The sequence below is a fragment of the Haliotis cracherodii genome, unplaced genomic scaffold (genome assembly GCF_022045235.1).
Source record: "Haliotis cracherodii isolate W230 unplaced genomic scaffold, xgHalCrac1.p SCAF_12, whole genome shotgun sequence".
Classification (NCBI taxonomy): domain Eukaryota; kingdom Metazoa; phylum Mollusca; class Gastropoda; order Lepetellida; family Haliotidae; genus Haliotis; species Haliotis cracherodii.
Genome location: NW_027266267.1, coordinates 13,944,713 through 13,962,839, shown reverse-complemented (window position 1 = coordinate 13,962,839; position 18,127 = coordinate 13,944,713). Strand labels below are relative to the sequence as shown.

Genomic DNA, 18,127 nt, shown 5'->3' with positions numbered 1-18,127 from the left:
TTACGTTGTAATCCAGACACGATGTTATTCCCATAAATTTAGAGATTTTGAAATCTAAAATGTGCACTAGGAATGTGAATTTGGAAAATTTATACTCATATACTCATACACCAACTTAAACAATGTAGTTTACCCGTGAAACACCCGGAAGTAAACAGATATATATAAACGCCACTCCCTGTGCATATGGGTGGGCTGCAGTCTCAAGGCTTCTACATGAGTCCATGGGTGTTTCTAAGGTTTATTCCTCTTCTGATTCTGATGGATCCTGGCGGGATACATCATTGTGGTAAGTACATGTGTAGGCTACGCATAGTCGCGTATACTTAACATGGTGTCTCTATATCACAAAGGTACGCTAAGCTATATGCACTCGTTGGCTTTCTGGTCTTGTTGACAGTACACCTACATGTAACTTCTACCTAACGTTGTGCTAGGGATTATCTGCCCAGAAAGATGCTTTTCTCTATGACGGCCTATTCCCGAAGCTGTCTTATAACTAACGAAAAGCTTTCTAAAGTATGTGACATAAAATAATACAGGGATGGGGCCTATCGTAGGAGCTTACGACATGTGCAATGACGGCCAAAAGAGGGCATGTTGAAGGAAACGATTCGACAGCATGGGTCTAGTGTATCATTTCTGACTTCATAATCCACAAGCACTTTCATAATACGAACAACAGACCTCAACAAGCATTTACCGGTTGTGACATACGTATGCCTAACAGCGAGTCGATAGCAGATGACAGCTCAACAATCATTCCATACAAATGTTATGTGCAACAGCATATTATATTACCGTTTTCGTTTATTTCGGTTGAAACAGTAGCAGTGTTTTTGCAACAACCGCAATGGCCGTAACCTTTTCTTGTCAAGGGCAGTTAATGTATGTGGAGAGTGAGAGTGGTTTCCCTTTGACTACGAGTACAACGAATGCAATATATAGTGTCTAATGGAATAAGCACCTGGTCGATTACGTATACATGTCACTGAATGACATGACAATTATTAGTTAATGAATGGATATTACGTTATGAATTATGAATGCACATGCAGATACATAGGCATGCTTGAAACTGGGTCAGCACAACGTCACGTTCCAAACGTCTTTGATTTCAGCTAACGTGTGATCACCTTGGTATGATGTCAGTTAACGTGTGATCACCAGGGTAGGGAATCGATACCACACATTTTGATCAGCTACCCACTGACATGCAGGGGGTCGTCCGCCTTCCACCACACAGCAGGAATGTTTCTCCTGATTGCAGCAAGACGTCATCACTTCTTGACTTCTTCAACATTCCGCGTAACAAAAAGTAACGTAACTCCAGACAATAGGTAATTGTATCCGTTAGTCTGGTCTTCGGTCGCGGAGGGCATGCATTGTCATCCCACTGACCCGACATCTCAAGCAGGCACGATTGGATTGAGCTGAAGACCTCGTCAATTGGACAAACCAGTACTGTTCCCTGATGAATCGGGATACTGTCTAGACTTCATCATGCCCGAGTGTGGCGAAGACAAGGAAATATATTTCAGGAACCATCACAGCCGATCATGCCCCCCCCCCCCCCCATAGATGGGGTTCAGTCATGAACAGCGGGGCACGGTGAAAGGTGTGCACTACAGGCATGCCATTCTAAAAGTGTACGTGAGACCGTATGCTGATCCGATTGAACTGAACTTCATCCTAATTACGCATGACCCCATGATGTCAGGGTCGTTGATGCCTACGTACAGCATGAAAATAATGCCCGCAAAGAGTTATCAGCCCTATCGTGTGCAACGACCTTCTGATCGCCCTCTCACGACACCCTGTCATTCTGCCAACTCTACAGGAACTCGGCAATGCCCTTACTGATGAGGGGATCAATCTTCCCTTTGCAACCATCCAGACACTTGTTAGGAGTATGGGACAAGGTTGCCAGGCTGTGATTTCATCGAATTGATCACATAGGCGCTACTGGGAGTTATTTTCTTGGACAATGTAATTACTTATTTTCGTGATATTTTGTCGTTTCAGTTTTGGTCAGATACTCTATGTTTTGCGCTGAATTGACTGATTATTGGGCACATGTTGTTTGTTGGCATTGTGTGGCACATGACAACGGACTTTTGTTCATAAAAGGTGTCTTCATGCAATGTTATTGATGGCTATTTCAACAGATGCACAGAACATGTACGTACTACATATTAAAGTGGTGATCCTTAGCAAACTTTAAGTAGTATATGTTTATGATTTCCTTTTCAAATCTAGCAACAGGATGTTTGATAAATCGTGTTTGATGCACACTATCTGTTTTTGACATTTGGTCCTACATTTATAATACACGAATGTCTTGTCCTGGTAGATAGTTTCCCTTTTCGCTAAATGTGAGATCTCACATTGTGACAGTTTACAGGATATAGATAAGCTTAAAGCTTCTCACAGGGACTCCTGAAAATATCCCTATAAAACATACATGTACATAAATACAGGATATTTACCACCAAAAACAATTGTGCGAGTTTCAAGGATGAAGTAGGCATTAATGATTTTCAAATCGTGAACGTTCTTGAAGATTTGTGTTTTAATTTAAGATGCTCAGAAGACATGCACAAATAACTTTATACTACTTTAAATAAAATCAGTATCGATACGAATATTAAATCAAATGGTACAGTGTCCTAAGGCCTTTTAATTGTCCATGTGATTTCACTAGCCTAGGGATAGCATAATAATCGCACGCTGCTGTCTGAAGTAATATCGTAAACAATATCATTATGATGATTTCACTGTGTGGTATTTAGACTAGCTGTTGTATGAGTTTAACATTGATGAATTGCACTTAGAACATTGTTGTTTCTAAGGTTAAGTAGTGCACGGCTATTATCTAAAGATAGTTTCTGTTGCAAATGTGTTTTAAAAGAAATGGAAAAAATGTCGTAAAATATGAGACCCTGTATATTTCGCAACGACATACTTGCGAACGCAACATCGGTGTTGCGACGCCTTGCAAGTTTGCGATTATTGCTACATTTTCAAGCATATATGTTTTTAGAGTAGGGGCCAACCTTTAAAAATAGGCTTATTTAAGGAGTAACCCCTCCCCCCAGTAGAACAAAGCACAACCACATTTCTCTTCACAAGATGTCATTTATGCATTAGAAAATGTTGGTTGTGGTGATTTCTTTTGGTGGCAGACATGTTGTTTTTCTTAAGGTAAAATGCACATTCGTATGACAAAATTAAGTAAATAAAATAAATGGCTCTAAACGAGTCAGTTTGCATAATGCAATGCTCATTTTATAAACAAAATCAGTACTCTGACTTAGGAAACCTAAAATAGAACAAATAAACAGGTAACAAAATAGTTTAAGTCGAGTTATCGGCCAGAATGTGTCAAAAACAGGAAAAAATCATTCAATTTTAATTTTCAAATTATTACAAAATAAAAGATAATGTAACCTTCATATTTACATTCATTTCGTGTGATATCTCAAAATCTGCCTGCATGCTGTAGGAGCTTATACCAAATTCCACAATAAATGTAGGCATACTATTATGTATGAAAATTTACTAAATGTGATCCCAACCCAATCCTGTTAAAAAAACACACACAAATATATAACAGCATATTTAAAAAATTACAAGGACTCCACTAACAATCTTGTATACCAAATTGTTTTATTTGAGCACATGAATCGTTGAAGTATCTTACATATATCAGCCTGAGAAATTTGATTTATCCAATATGGCGGACAAAATGGCCTCCAAGATTGCCGCTAATACAGGAAGATTACAATATTTCGTCTTCACATCAGAATTTATGAAAAATTTAAATGTCTAAATTTAGGTATCGACCAGGAACTCCATCCTTCGTGTTTTTGTCATATATAAAATAATTTTCTCCTATGTTATGTTCTATAATTGCTGATCATATTGACTTAGAAATGTCAATGTGAAACACTTATATGTAGTTGCTTCAATATTGTCAGTAACTCATTAACAATTACATTATTTTCTCTCCAAAACAGTAAGAAACATTTAGCCACTGCCACCACTGCCACTGTCACTCAAACCTTCAGGTTCATCATCGTCTGCAGAGTTTTGGCAACCTGCGCAGGTGCAGCGTTAAGTATATGCCAGTCTAGTTCTGTCACTGCAGATGAGATGAGTGATATATGCGCAGCCATATTGTCACCTGAAACATGAGTTGCATGAAAACATCTTCTAGTGGGAACATTGTAGCTGTCTTGTCAGTGTTGGAGGCCTGGACATAGCCTTGGTCATCCAGGGTGTTCAAAAGTATAGCAGGAGGACGAATGCTCTAGCCGAGTTTAAGGACATTTCTAGGGGGTTCAATCCAAACTGACAAGTTCTACAACATTTCAACATGTGTCAGCAATATTGAGAAAGCTGTCTTCTTTAAATTTATAACCAGACATCACCATAAGAATATCCATTCTTAATTATCTCAGCTCATTGCAATTACGCTAATGAAGCTTGGGTCCCAAGCAGTGTATCGTTGAGTGGCACAAAAATGTGAGTTCAAATAAGTTTTATAAGATCTTATCCTTATCATTCTCTCATCTAATATGATCTCTGTTTTCATATTAGAGGTGGGCATACTCCACCTACCCACCCACCCAACCACCCACCCACCGCTCTCTCTAACCCTCCACTCTCTCTAACCCTCTAACCCTCTAAACCGTTTAAACAGTTTTGGTACTTGGTGTATCTGGCTCTGGGATGCTTACAATATGACAACATCAACACCAAGCAATATATTAAACACGTCCTTTTACTTTGTACAATTCTACAATCTTTGCTCGACTCTTGCTTGCTGCTGTATTTATCAAAGCAAAGCTATGAAGTATTCAGGTAATCAAGTATTTAATGTATAAATGTGTGTCGACTGACATCGCATGACGGTTGACATGTCTCTAGCTTCTGACTCCTCTTTGACTTTTGATATAACGATTATTACGACAGTAGATATATATAAACGTACCTCGTGTTGACTCGCAAGTGTAAGTAATGAATGACACCAATAACTATTTTCCATATTTTTTGGATATTGGATATTGTGTTCCTCATTATAAAGAAGTTGACGACCATAAATTATTTTCCTTATATACTTCTTTCTGTCTTAGGATTGAGTCCACAGCATAATCTGCTTGTCCATTTTTTGTCCACTTTTTGTTGTTTCTTCGTATATTTTATAGGGCTTAACCAAGCATACCCAGAACCAGAAATGAAAGTTGCATGTGCATTTGTAGCATTTACATTACTTTTCATGTATTAATTTGGAACTTTTCCTTCAAAGAGACATTGACCTTCAAATGTACCTTCTAGGTGGTTTAAATAATCATTTATTTGAGGCAAACCTTTAATAATATCCTACACAGAAAGGTATTTGCAAACGGTGATATGTATGTGTTGTATAAATCTATTATTAATGACATTAGCAATGGGAATATAACATTTGCACATTTTTATAATATGGGGGGTTGGGTAACATATTACCAATTTTCAAAAAAGCTTAAGAAGCTATATGGAATATGAACACTGCCGTCTCATCATAAGACGTGTCGGCTCATTTTGAGATATCAAAAAGGCTTGGTTGATAATACTAAAAATTCCTTACCGCTCATATTCCGATAGTTGGAAAATGAAAATAGAGCCAAATGTACAATATTTTGGCATATTTCTACTAATATCTCAATTTGTGAGAAGACATAAATAAAATAATACTATTAATTCGAGGGGACCTTATTTGATTTTCTCTATTTTTACGAAATAAAAGTGCATTTTGACCCAAAACCAGTAAGTGCCACCAAACATTTGACCACAACCTTCGTTTTCTAGTCCGTTGGATACAAAAACATAAGGAAAATCGAAGTTTGCATTGTTCTACTATGGGAGGGGGATGTCGACAGTTTTCGTTTTTCTCCAGCATCGAATTCTCTATATTAATCTCCAATGCTTGCTGTATCTATCTATACAGGCTTTACGATAATATTCTTCGTTGATCAGTTGTCCATAATAACATGAGCCAGCAGCATTAATCATCACATCAACATGTATCTTCAAAAGTGGTTGAATTGTTTACCTTTGCAATTCCTGTAACATTTAATGAAACATAATAATAAAATTTCAATCTAGGGAATTCCCAAAATAACTGAAGGCGTCATTAGGAACGCCTATCTTATTTCACTTCCATCACATAAGATCCCACTGTCTTTGCTAAAAGCAATTTTAATCGTAAGTCGCTAAGATGTGTCTCATCTAGGACAGCTTCGTGAAAAGGCCACCTGGTCGATATGGACAAAGTAACATTGGCCGGCTTGGCTTGTCATACCACATTTCTAGTCATCCACATGTTGGACTTTGACACACAAATATCAACATACAAGTGGGAACAGGCGTGTGTGGAGTTGCCTTCTTTAGTACACTGCTCAAAGATTTGCCCCGATGAGGATTCACAGATCAGACCGATAACTGTTCTACAGTAGGCTGACGCCCAGAGTTGTAACTTTAATGATATTCAGAGCTGGCTTTAGAGTCGATTCATGCTCACATCCTAATGTTCAAAGAAATGACATTTTAACCTCATCTTCAGAACTGTATATTACACCCTATTTTGACAATAGATAATTATTTAATACCAAACGAAAACAAGACTCAGGCAGATACTTTGGCATACTCGTTGATGCAATCCTTTTATAATCTAAATAAAGAACATCCAATTTCTGAAATATAAATGTGATGAACATGGACATGGTAGCGCTTGTGATGAAATTTAGGAAGTGAGAAATATATAAGCATAAACTTTGGTTAGTTATACAACATACAGCACGAGAGGCACAGTGGTCACCGCAATGTGTTGTGTGGAAGTGGGTCCCTTATATTCATTCGCCAGCACCATACCCGTGATGGTGGGTCTCACCAAAGTGGTAAACGTAAAAGACATGCATTATTGTCCTCCAACATCAAACTAACACACATAATTAAAACACTGTTCAACACAGCGATACAGCATAAACCACTCACTCACTTACTAACAACATATGAAACATGCAACCTCCAAGTCATAATGTTTCAGAGTCAGCTACAGTTCTTGCCACCAACAGACGTGTCCCTGTGCAGGGTGTCAGTTTCAGCCTCACCTGTACACTAGACACGGCTGTCACTTCAACTGCCCGCTTCAGGAAGGGTACTAATTCTATCCAGGGAGGCTGCACATCATCAGGCAGCTGTTCTTCTGTCTCAGGATACTCTGTGAGTCTGGACAGTACATCCAGGATCCTGACTCTAGACATCGCATCATCAGATTCCTCCAGAGACAGCGGGACATGGAGATGTACTGTTGGTACCACAGTGTCAAATATGATCACATTGTCACAGTTTGCAGGTGGGTTATATTTGTTTGAATCATGTGTTGGTTAATGGCAACAATGAAACTAAGCACAAGAACTGATTTGTAAATAAATACAATTAGAGAGTAGACAACGCGTCGTAACTTACAGGAACGTTAAAGTTCGTGTGTGGGAAAGATAATGAACATATTTGTGAGAACGGCAAACATTTCTAAGCTATTTTTACACTGTTTACCAACCTGCCCGTTTCACCCCAAATGTTTTGTATATACCAGTCGGGGACATCGCACAAATCACTCCCAACTTTACAAACGTACAGCACAAATGAACAGAAAACAAGTTCACCCACGTTAAACTGACACACAACATGATATATCTGGGATACTGGTCACAACAGTGTTAAATTCAACTCACCCCCAGTCCCAGTTCCACGAATCTAGGCTATCAGAACAATTTTACATTATATCTCATACATATACATTATTATCACATAGACTCGGATGTTTATATTCAATAATCAGAAATATGGTGAAGTATTCAGGTCGTACAGTGTGGTCCTGTGTAGATTCTATTCTTGATTGACTAGGCTGTGTGAACTTTAATGTAGTTAATAGATCTACACCATTGTATCATTCCTCCTACCAGCTGTCCTGGACTGGGGCTCAGTGACATTCTCTCCACAACTGACTTCACTCCCGTCCTCCGTGACCCCACAGAACACCATCTCCGTCACAGTGACCACCCCGTGTGCTGCCCCTGCCGCCGTCATCACATGGAGATACCAACAGGTAGGGGGCTGTGTGTTCATCTTGATGTATTGGATCATCTTGTGTGATTAGTTTCATTAACATGATATTTTCATTTCAGCTCACCTTGACATCACCCAGCCCCCACCGCCCGTCCCTCCTCCATTTTCTCATCTCTGTATATTGAACCCATTGCCAAACCTTACGTTCGTTCGTATTTAATGGTTTTACGTCCGGTTCACATTTATTGTATTTCGCGGACGGGGTAGGTGGGGAAGAAGGGTGGCAACGAAATTGTATACAGTGTCCATGTGAGTGGCTTGGCTGCTGATCGCTGGGCTAGGTTGCTGATCAGGCGGTATGTGGGCGCTGGGGTTGACTTGATTCTGGAGTTGAGTCTGCTGTTTCGGTAGGCGAATCCTGGATCTTTTTGTTTGGTTTGAATCAAATACAATTGTAATTGATTTTTTACCTGCCTGGAGATCGGCGTTTAGGGAGTAGTTGGCGACCCGATAGGCTAGTAGGGGGAGGAGTACTCCAACTAGGTCCCTGGGTAGAGCGTTGTTGATGTTCTTTGTTGGGTAAGTCATAGTAATAACGACTGTTGGCGACGACGAACGGACAACACACGAATGACAACGAACGACGACGACGAACGAACGTCAAACCTTACACTATGGCTTTGTACTTTATCCTACCAGCCAACACACTCAGCCTCCTCCCTACCTCTCACTACATCTCCTCGCTCCTCACCCCTTCTCATCACTCACCCTGTCTCACCCCTCCTCACGTCTCACCCCCTCTTCAGCCCTCCTCACCTATCCCGCCCTTATCACCCTCCCTCACCCTCTCCTCACCTCTCACTACATCTCCTCGCTCCTCACCCCTTCTCATCACTCACCCTGTCTCACCCCTCCTCACATCTCACCTCCTCTTCACCCCTCCTCACCTATCCCGCCCTTATCACCCTCCCTCACCCTCTCCTCACCTCTCACTACATCTCCTCGCTCCTCACCCCTTCTCATCACTCACCCTGTCTCACCCCTCCTCACATCTCACCTCCTCTTCACCCCTCCTCACCTATCCCGCCCTTATCACCCTCCCTCACCCTCTCCTCACCTCTCACTACATCTCCTCGCTCCTCACCCCTTCTCATCACTCACCCTGTCTCACCCCTCCTCACGTCTCATCCCCTCTTCACCCCTCCTCACCTCTCCCGCCCCTATCACCGCCTCTCACCCTCTCCTCACTTCTCACAGTACTCATCGCCTCTCATCCTTCTCCTCACCAATGTAAAAACTGTGATAACATATGTTTCTTTCAAATTCAGGCATCATTTTGTTCACTTGTGATATACATGCCCTAGTAATCAATTCCTTGCAGCCACTACCTTCACCTGAAGATATTTGCGGCCAATTTCAGGCACATTTTGGCCGGTGTACTTCTAGGAATCAACAGCTGTGCCTCCACAAATCACTAATCAGATCCAAAGCCCTTATACTAAACGACAGGTGCAGCAACGGCTACTACATAAGAAGCACATGAACATCAAACCCTGCTTAAACATCAAATGTCACTGAAACAGAAAACCGAATCCTACTACGATCAGTAGCTATCCGTAATACTCGAACCCTTCGGTGGAGATGAAGATCAAGTTTGGAAAATCCCTCATTGAAGCCATCTGGAAGGCACGTCTTTGCCTCGTTACAGGGGTACAACTGCGATGACATTCAACCATCAGAAAGTCATAACACACATAAAGTTATACACACCCTTGACTGTAAACGAGCCAAACGTTCACAATGTTTTAACATTGGAAGTTACAGAAAAAGAAAACCCAACCCGACTACGATCAGTGGCTATCACTAAAATTCGAAATACCTGGGTCAGTTGGGCCATTATATACGCTGATGGATCCAAAAATCCAATCAACAACACTGTTGGTTATGGGAGCCACATTTATAACCAAACCCCAAGTACATTCAGTCCGCCTGCCTAACGGTCAGTCACTATTTAATGGGTAAATCATTATGCACTCAAACTAATACCAGAACGGGCTTTGTTAAAACAAAAAGCTACATGAATTGCACTTAGATCAGTTAGATCTGCAATTTGTCCTTGATGTCCTGAAGCCAAGAGATACAGTAGCGAAAGCCAAAGTGACTCTATTTTTGAGAGATGGACAGCTATGCGAACGTATATCAGCCAAGCAGTCAAAGACATTTTATCAATACTAACACACACAATAGACACGTGTACCCTACACACACACATCGGTCAGCTAAAATTGCTTTGGCAGAAGGCGACCTCTTTAAAGCCTAATAGAGAAGCAACAACAACATCCCTCCTCACGTCTAAGTTGTATGCCATCATCATGTTATATTAACATGCTATGTAAATGAAGCAAGGTAGGGCCCTGCCCTTCATGCTTGTTTATAAATATGTATCACCAGAAAGAGTTAATATTGTTTATGTTGTGATTATATGAAATAATCAGACCCTTAATTCACATACCTCTTGAAAAAAGCAATGATGTTTGAACTATTATCTTGAAAAGAACTGTTACAACTACATATTGATATGGACATTCCCATATATATAAATACTACAATATCAGTTATGTAAACCAGGAACCTGATATTCATACAACAAACGCAAGATCCATTCTGTGTGTGAAATGTAAATACTGGACACTAAGCGCAAGCCTAATTCTACAACAGGGGAAATAGTGCTCTTACTTTATTTACGATCTATCAATCTGATATTTGTTTATCCTGATGAAGTAAAATTGATTATTTTACTGTTTTATGATATATTTACCATTATTCCCACAGTCAGATCACAACTGAGAGTCTTTCAGCAGACATATACGTATGTAATCGAAAAAGGTATCAAATGTTCAAAAGCATATTCTGACGAATAACAAACTCTTAATAACAAACTCTTTCTGTCAAATTATTGGATATTATGTCTTATCACTGAATAAAGACGAGCATCTCAACATGTAGTACTCTGGATAAATACTGCTCAATTATCCACTATGCTGAAACCCCAGACATCCTCTCTAGATCTCTAACTACTGTTTTGTGGTTTCAGAGTGGGAGGGGCGTCCCTCCAAGCAGTACATCTTCCTCCCAGGGATCTTGTCCATCAGGCCAGGACCAGACAACCAGCACTCTGTCTCTACCAGGAAACACAGCCAGTCTCTCTAACTACCGTTTTGTGTTTACAGGGTGTGAATGGCGTCCCTCCCAGCAGTACATCCTCCTCCCAGGGATCATGTCCATCAGGCCAGGACCAGACAACCAGCACTCTGTCTCTACCAGGAAACACAGCCAGTCTCTACAACAGACAGGTGTCTCTCACTGTCAGTGTGGAACATGACTCCTTTGACCCGCCCACGTACACTAAGTCTGTCACGTCAAATACAATACAGTTCCCTGGTGAGTACACATCAACTCCAAGACTACCCGCGGTTGACTCATAGGCCGTATTGTAGCAGCAACAAAAAAAGGTTTCGGGTAGCAGAAAGCAAAAAGAGTTCTTGAAAATTCTTGCATTTTCACAATACTTTTCAAAATGATTATCTGTGTTTGTCGCACTGAATGTATCTCATCCAGTGCGTTTAAAATAAAACATAGATGCCAGAAATAAGAAGTTACGAAGCGGGATCTATTTTACATTTATGTCTGAATAAGGGAAACGTTGACCATGTCAATGGGTAATGATTGGGAAATGATACACATACTTGGGTGGAGTTCAATGTTTGTTAGTATCCGTTGATTTGAGACACACATAGTTGTATCAGTATTAGCATTCACAATATATCAAAACGGTCGATTTTAATACTTATAACAATTATAGAAGTAGGAGATGAACCTGTTATATTTTCTGTGTTGACGTATTCTACCTATGAGGATACGCGACCATTACAGTTATTGTTTTCGTAATAAATATGTAAAGGTAAAATGATGAGTGACGTGGCATTGGTCAAGTGTAATGTTTCAGTTGTGTTGAATGGAAGTTGTCACCATATTGATAGTGAGTGAGTGGGTGAGTTTGGCTTAACGCCGCTTTTAACATCATTCCAGTTATATCACGGCTTGTCAGCTTAATGTGGGAGGAAAGGCCGAAGTGATGCAGGTCTCAGACGTTTACCACTTCGGTGAAACCCACGAGCACGGGTATGGTGCTGACAAACCTAGAAACATAATCGGGGCGAACCGGGATTCGAACCCACAATCATAGGTTTCTGGCGTGCCCACGGGACGCAAGTCTGCACAGCGAATCGCGGCGACTTAGACGATTGGGCCACCCAAAAACCATCATATGCATGCCAAATAAATGTGTTTATAGTCTAGTTGCTGTCACAGTTTGTCAACGATATATTCATGAAGAAGTATGTCTTATCATTAGCAAATATTATTAAAAACAACAAAAACAGGTTGTAGTTTCACATTCGTTCAATTCAGTCTTTCAATTTATGCAATGTTGTTACTATCTGCTATGACGGAAACGTGTCGTTTTGTTACCTGCACATGATCATGAGGTCTTATTTCTTATATGTTTTATGAAAGCATGACGGCATTATTACCCGTAATATTGATTTACCAAATTAATTCAAACATATATTATGCTATGGCCAGGAAATAGTAAATGTTAAGATATGTGAAGGACTGCTGTTTGATATCAAGTGCCAATGCTTTTACGTTTTACAGTCCCAGTAACCTCTGTGACACTGACAAATATCAACTCTGATAATGAAGAGATAGGACAAGCAGTGGGTCAACCGCTGACCTTGACCTGTGTGACTTCAGCCAGCTTCCCGACTTCTTCTGTGACATGGGTGACCTTGCCACCAGGAACCACACCTACAGTCAGCACAGAGACGACATCTGGTGTCCTGGTGAAGACAACAAGCTCCGTCACATTCACTGTCAGTAAGACTGATCAGGGGAGGAGCATTCACTGTCAGGCTGAAAACATCAACGGCCAGGCATCCCCACAGTCTAACAGAGCGACACTGGAGGGTTGGTGTAAGTAGACATAGTCCAACACAGCCACACTGGAGGATTGGTATAGTAGACATGTATCTATTAGGCTTTGTGTAAGTAGTCCCGGTCTAACGGAGCTACACTAGATGTGTAAGCATATATATTTATCAATCAGGGAATCAGACGCGGTCTATCAGAGCAATTGTAGAGCTTTTGTGGGAGTAGAACTACGCGAGAGGCTTTGTGTAAGTAGATATAGTCTTACAGAGCCATACTGAGACTGGTGTTGCAGCCACACTGGATGATTAATGTTGTAGATATGTATGTATTAGTGGTCAGATACTATTCGTTATGGTGTCTTTAGTTGCCTAATATGACACGGTATACGGCAACTAAAGACACCATAACGAATTTATTATACCGAAAAGTTTACACTATTTTGTATTTTTGTCGCGCATTTCATGTCAAAATGTACACTTGACACTTACAACCGGTACAACGCTCTTATGTTCAGATAAACGTTAGCAATGGAATATATAATGCACTAAATGTGAATGTTTTAAGTACTATAGCTAAAATGGATAGAATTATCATAAAAATGCTCGCATGTTAACATAAATCTGCGGGCCACTGTAACTTGATAGCAGTCCGCTTTCCCGCAACGACGGGTTGCTATCTATTCTATTGCTATGTGACGTCATTGGCGTCACGTTTCTTGTTTGTGACGTCATCCTATAGTATGTTCTATGACTTTGCTATTTCTAACTCAGTGACCTCCGTTGTAAGCTTTTCTTCTCTATCTTTTATAAATAAAGTCACGAACGCGGATTCTTTCATAAATAATGTCTTTGCTCATCACTATTAATGATATTAAAAAACAAAACACTGTCGAATAACGAATTTCTGTACCAGAATTTCCATGTGAAAGTTGTGAAGTGGGTGTTGGAAAATTCAAAATGGCTGTTACTGACGGTATATGGTCTCATCTTAGGTCAGTAACAACCATCTTGGATTTATATACCGGCTCATATGGGGTCAGTAGTTCTACTCTCTCTGATTGGGTCAATCTCACTTTGAGGCATATAAGGTCTGATATAGCAATGCTATACCTTTCGTGAGAGCTGAAATATGTCTATCAGAACAAAACTGTATTCAGGCAGGCAACACAGTAGTTATATTTCGTTATTCTGTTTTCCAGTCGGACCAGAACAGGTTGAAGTCACAATGCCAGACAAAAGTGTAGTTTTCGAGAACAAAGACCTGACCTTAACCTGTACTACAACCGCTTATCCCAACCTGACCTTCATCTGGGATTACAGTGATGGAACACCTGTAGGTGGCAACACAGGGTCTGTGTCAAGGTCTTCTACCTGGTGGTCACAGACTCTCACCTTCAAGCCGAATAAAGACAAGACAGCTGTGAGATGTCAGGTCAGAAACACCAGAACATCGACAACACAGACTGGTTCTGTGTCACTGGATGTCAAATGTGAGTGTTCAAAGATGTTTTCCAATTATCCAGAATATTCAGGAACTTTAGAAGTTACAAAACAGAACCTCCATGCACAACCCTTCCTCCCTGCAACGGCTGGACATCATGTTGTGACTCTGTTTAAGATATGATGATAAACTAAGAAGGTTTACTGTGATACGTTCAGTCTTCAGTCTTATATAGTCAGTCCTTACTGTTGCATCTCATTTATAGTAGCCGTCTTGGTTGTTCCTGTTTCAGACCCACCGCCGGTCCCTCCTTCTATCACAAATTTTCAGACTCTGATGTTTGAAGGAGACCCAGAGACAATCAGCTGCTCGGTGACAGGAGGGAATCCGCTAGCTACTATCACATGGTCCTGTCCGGGCACTGGACCAGCCTCGGTCAGCATCAGTGGTCAGACCAGGACATCTACTCTCTCCTTCACTGTCAGCAGGAGTCAGAACAGTCAGCAGTGTCAGTGTCTGGGGGAGTGGCAGTATGGAACATACAATCTCTCTGATGTCAGGACATTCATTGTCAGTTGTGAGTATCTTTTACTGTTTCTGGAGTGATTAACTCCCCTCAGCAAGCTATGTATGGAGGATAGAGTCTGTCTGATGTCAGGGATCCTTGGTCATGCCACGTGTGGACAGCATTGCCACGAATACCCCCAAAATAATGTTCACCGCATCTGTTGTGTTTTACTCATTCGTCAAAACAATTTGTAAAAATGATGTAACACAAATCAGCCACCAAAAGGTGACGGTAGATCGGTGGCTTCACATCTTCAGGTGTGCGATCTCTTGTCCGATTTTACTCTGAGATAGAGTAAAAATGTCTACACAATTGTCATTGTATGTGAGTTTTGATATGGAAATAAGTTGCTTTGTCTTTGGGTCGCATTTTGGAATCGATGTATGATGTATGATACCTTTATCAAGCACATCGTACGGAAGAGAATCAAAACTCTGTCTTCAGAGAATATGAAATCACTACTTTCATGCGATACTCATTTTATACTACAGGTCCCCTAAAACAACAACCGCTTAATGCCGAATATAACATGGCAGGTGTAATAGCAGGAAGCACAATAGGAACCCTCCTTCTCACCTTGTTGATAGGGGGACTAGTTCTGACGGTCCTCTATAGGAAGGGATTCAGGTTTGGAAACGTCTTGAAAGGTATATTGTCAAATCTCTTTTTTACCTCATACCATTATTACAGGTAGAATCAGAAGTGTGGTGATATTTACAGACGGGATGTTTCCTTTCAAAATGACGTCAATAGATATACAAGAATGATACGCGTAAAAGTGAATGAGCACATCTAGTTTAGGAATGCATATAGAATTAATTACAACATAAACTGTAGTGCACCAGTAACTGCTTCTATGCAGTATGTTGTTTTATTTAGTCATTAACGTCTAACATTTCTCATTCTCATTTGTAATATGTGCATTACAGTGTACTATATGTGAAGTCTCTATTTTTCAGCAACTACTTCACAAAAAAGGTACACTTCATGAATGAATAAAACGTTTTGAAATAATTTCCTTTAATATAAGGTAAATGTCCTTTTAAATCAGAAACAAAAATCATATAATGAAGGTGTCCCTTTCCTTTATTGATTGTCAAAAAACGATTTTTTCTTACTTTTGTAGCACGAGAAATCCTGAAATTGGAGAATTGGAAAACATAGGATATTCATCCTTGGGTAGGTTGAAGTCAACATTGCTGTAGCGATAGATTGTTTTTGTCAGGTATATGCCTGAGCCTATTCCGCGCTGATACCGTTATTAATGTTCACATTGATTTGTTACAGATCAAATCAACAGTCCAGCTCACTGCTTTAGCATGGATGAAGAGGCGTCTAAAAACCAACATTACACACAGTTGAAGATTTATGAAAATACAAATGGTAGATGGATACTATGACATTCTATATACATAACAGGTCTCTGTCGTAACCTCAGTACTGCCAGGTTATAGGAATGCTATTTAACGTTGTATTACATTCAGACGAGTCTATAACATTTCAATTTGTTCATTGGAAATGGGTTACGAATCATATTTTCAGTCGGGACCAAAGCAGAGACAAGTACCTACGAAGACATGACTGAAGCGCCTCCTGCATCTTACGAGTCCATCAGCGCATCTCCTTACCAGAACAGCGACGCTCAACCTGAAGGTAACCACCACTTAGAATATGATAGCTCGCATATTATATTGTATACAAGAAGTAGTTTCCAACATTAGCCTGTGTGTCCTCCTCTGCCCTGGACCGCCTCCGTGGTCTATTGGTAGAGCGTCCGCCCGGAGAGCGGAAGGTCCGGGCTTCGATCCCCGGCCGCGTCATACAAAAAGACGTTAAAAGATGGTACTTGTTGCTACCCTGTCTGGCGCTCGGCATTAAGGGGTTAAAACAAGGACTGGTTGGCTCGGAGTCAGTATACTGTGTCTGAGTGGGGTGTTCATGTTAAACTGCGGCATGGTATCTCAGTGGGCTAGCACTATAAATCGGCATCAGTCCGGACTAGTACAAGCAGCCACACACACACGTGCATGCACTTCGCTATATAAGTGCAATAATCTTGGACGCGACGTTAAACCCAATTTCACCTCACCTCACCTCCTCTGTCCTGAGAATTCATTTACTCGGTAATATGTCTTCTTTTGACACATTCTGAAATAATAATGTGACATATGGAATTATGTTCCTGGCCTTCACTATATGTGATGCAGTTTCAGATCCTGACTATGGAAACAAGTAAACAAGTTCTAAATGTGATGTCACCAGAGAACAGTAATGCGGTGTGTGAACTGAAAAATTGTTGACCTTTCATATAGGGTAGTTTTAATGTCAATGTATCACTTTTTTCCTGTAGTAGTAACCTTTGTTATCTCATATACTATCTGCGTTGAGTTATAATAACACTTAACGCAACAGACTGTTATATTCAAAACACGTGCATGGGCTTTATGTAACGAATACGAATTTTCTGGTACTAAATTTGATGCATTAATTATGTCATTATGTTTATTATTTGTTTGTTTAAGGTTTAATAAGAGCACATGTAACTGTGAATGGTATCTACATGATCAGTCAGCATCTCTTCGGAATCTAAAGTACCTGTGAAAGTAACCAAACCTAAGTTAACTTACCATGAGGTTGTAATATCAGCTGAATTATGTATTGTCTAAGAAAATTAACATTTCAATCTCATACATTCATAGGCTAGACCCTTCAGTTTGAGCTTGGCTAGCGTCGCCACTAACGTATCGACAGGGATGAATTTCGTCACGTCATAAGACTAATAACGTCAATAATCGTGCACAATCATGATTTATTCTTCCATTGTTCTTTTTTATAGAACATGTCTGTTAGTTCCTGTTATGCTAGTTCACATCAGCGCGCTCGATTCACACACACACGTCCCGTGAGGATTCCGGGTTAGAACTGGTCTTCAGCAAGAGGCGACTAACGTGGCCAGGTGGTCAGGCTCGCTGACTTGGTTGATGCTTGTCATCGTATTCCAATAGTGTAGATCGA

The 18,127-nt window shown here is 40.4% G+C and overlaps 1 protein-coding gene across 1 annotated transcript; it reads left to right on the top strand.

Annotated features, from left to right (window-relative positions):
* The first annotated feature begins 7,062 nt into the window (after positions 1 to 7,062).
* Positions 7,063 to 17,348, top strand: LOC139457055 (uncharacterized). The gene is made up of 12 exons (XM_071238498.1): positions 7,063 to 7,399; positions 8,010 to 8,152; positions 11,343 to 11,553; positions 12,829 to 13,146; positions 14,303 to 14,593; positions 14,837 to 15,121; positions 15,604 to 15,759; positions 16,072 to 16,090; positions 16,239 to 16,291; positions 16,400 to 16,495; positions 16,655 to 16,765; positions 17,320 to 17,348. Exons 1-12 carry the CDS (start codon positions 7,063 to 7,065, stop codon positions 17,346 to 17,348), a joined length of 2,049 nt encoding a protein of 682 aa, XP_071094599.1.
* Positions 17,349 to 18,127: the final 779 nt, after the last annotated feature.

Bases quoted from the DNA above. Each gene is read 5' to 3' on its own strand.
- LOC139457055 (XM_071238498.1), top strand. From the start codon at position 7,063: ATGCAACCTCCAAGTCATAATGTTTCAGAGTCAGCTACAGTTCTTGCC. The intron at 7,400-8,009 runs GTGGGTTATATT...TCCTCCTACCAG, and splicing joins CACATTGTCACAGTTTGCAG to CTGTCCTGGACTGGGGCTCA. The intron at 16,766-17,319 runs GTAACCACCACT...TATGTGATGCAG, and splicing joins CAGCGACGCTCAACCTGAAG to TTTCAGATCCTGACTATGGA.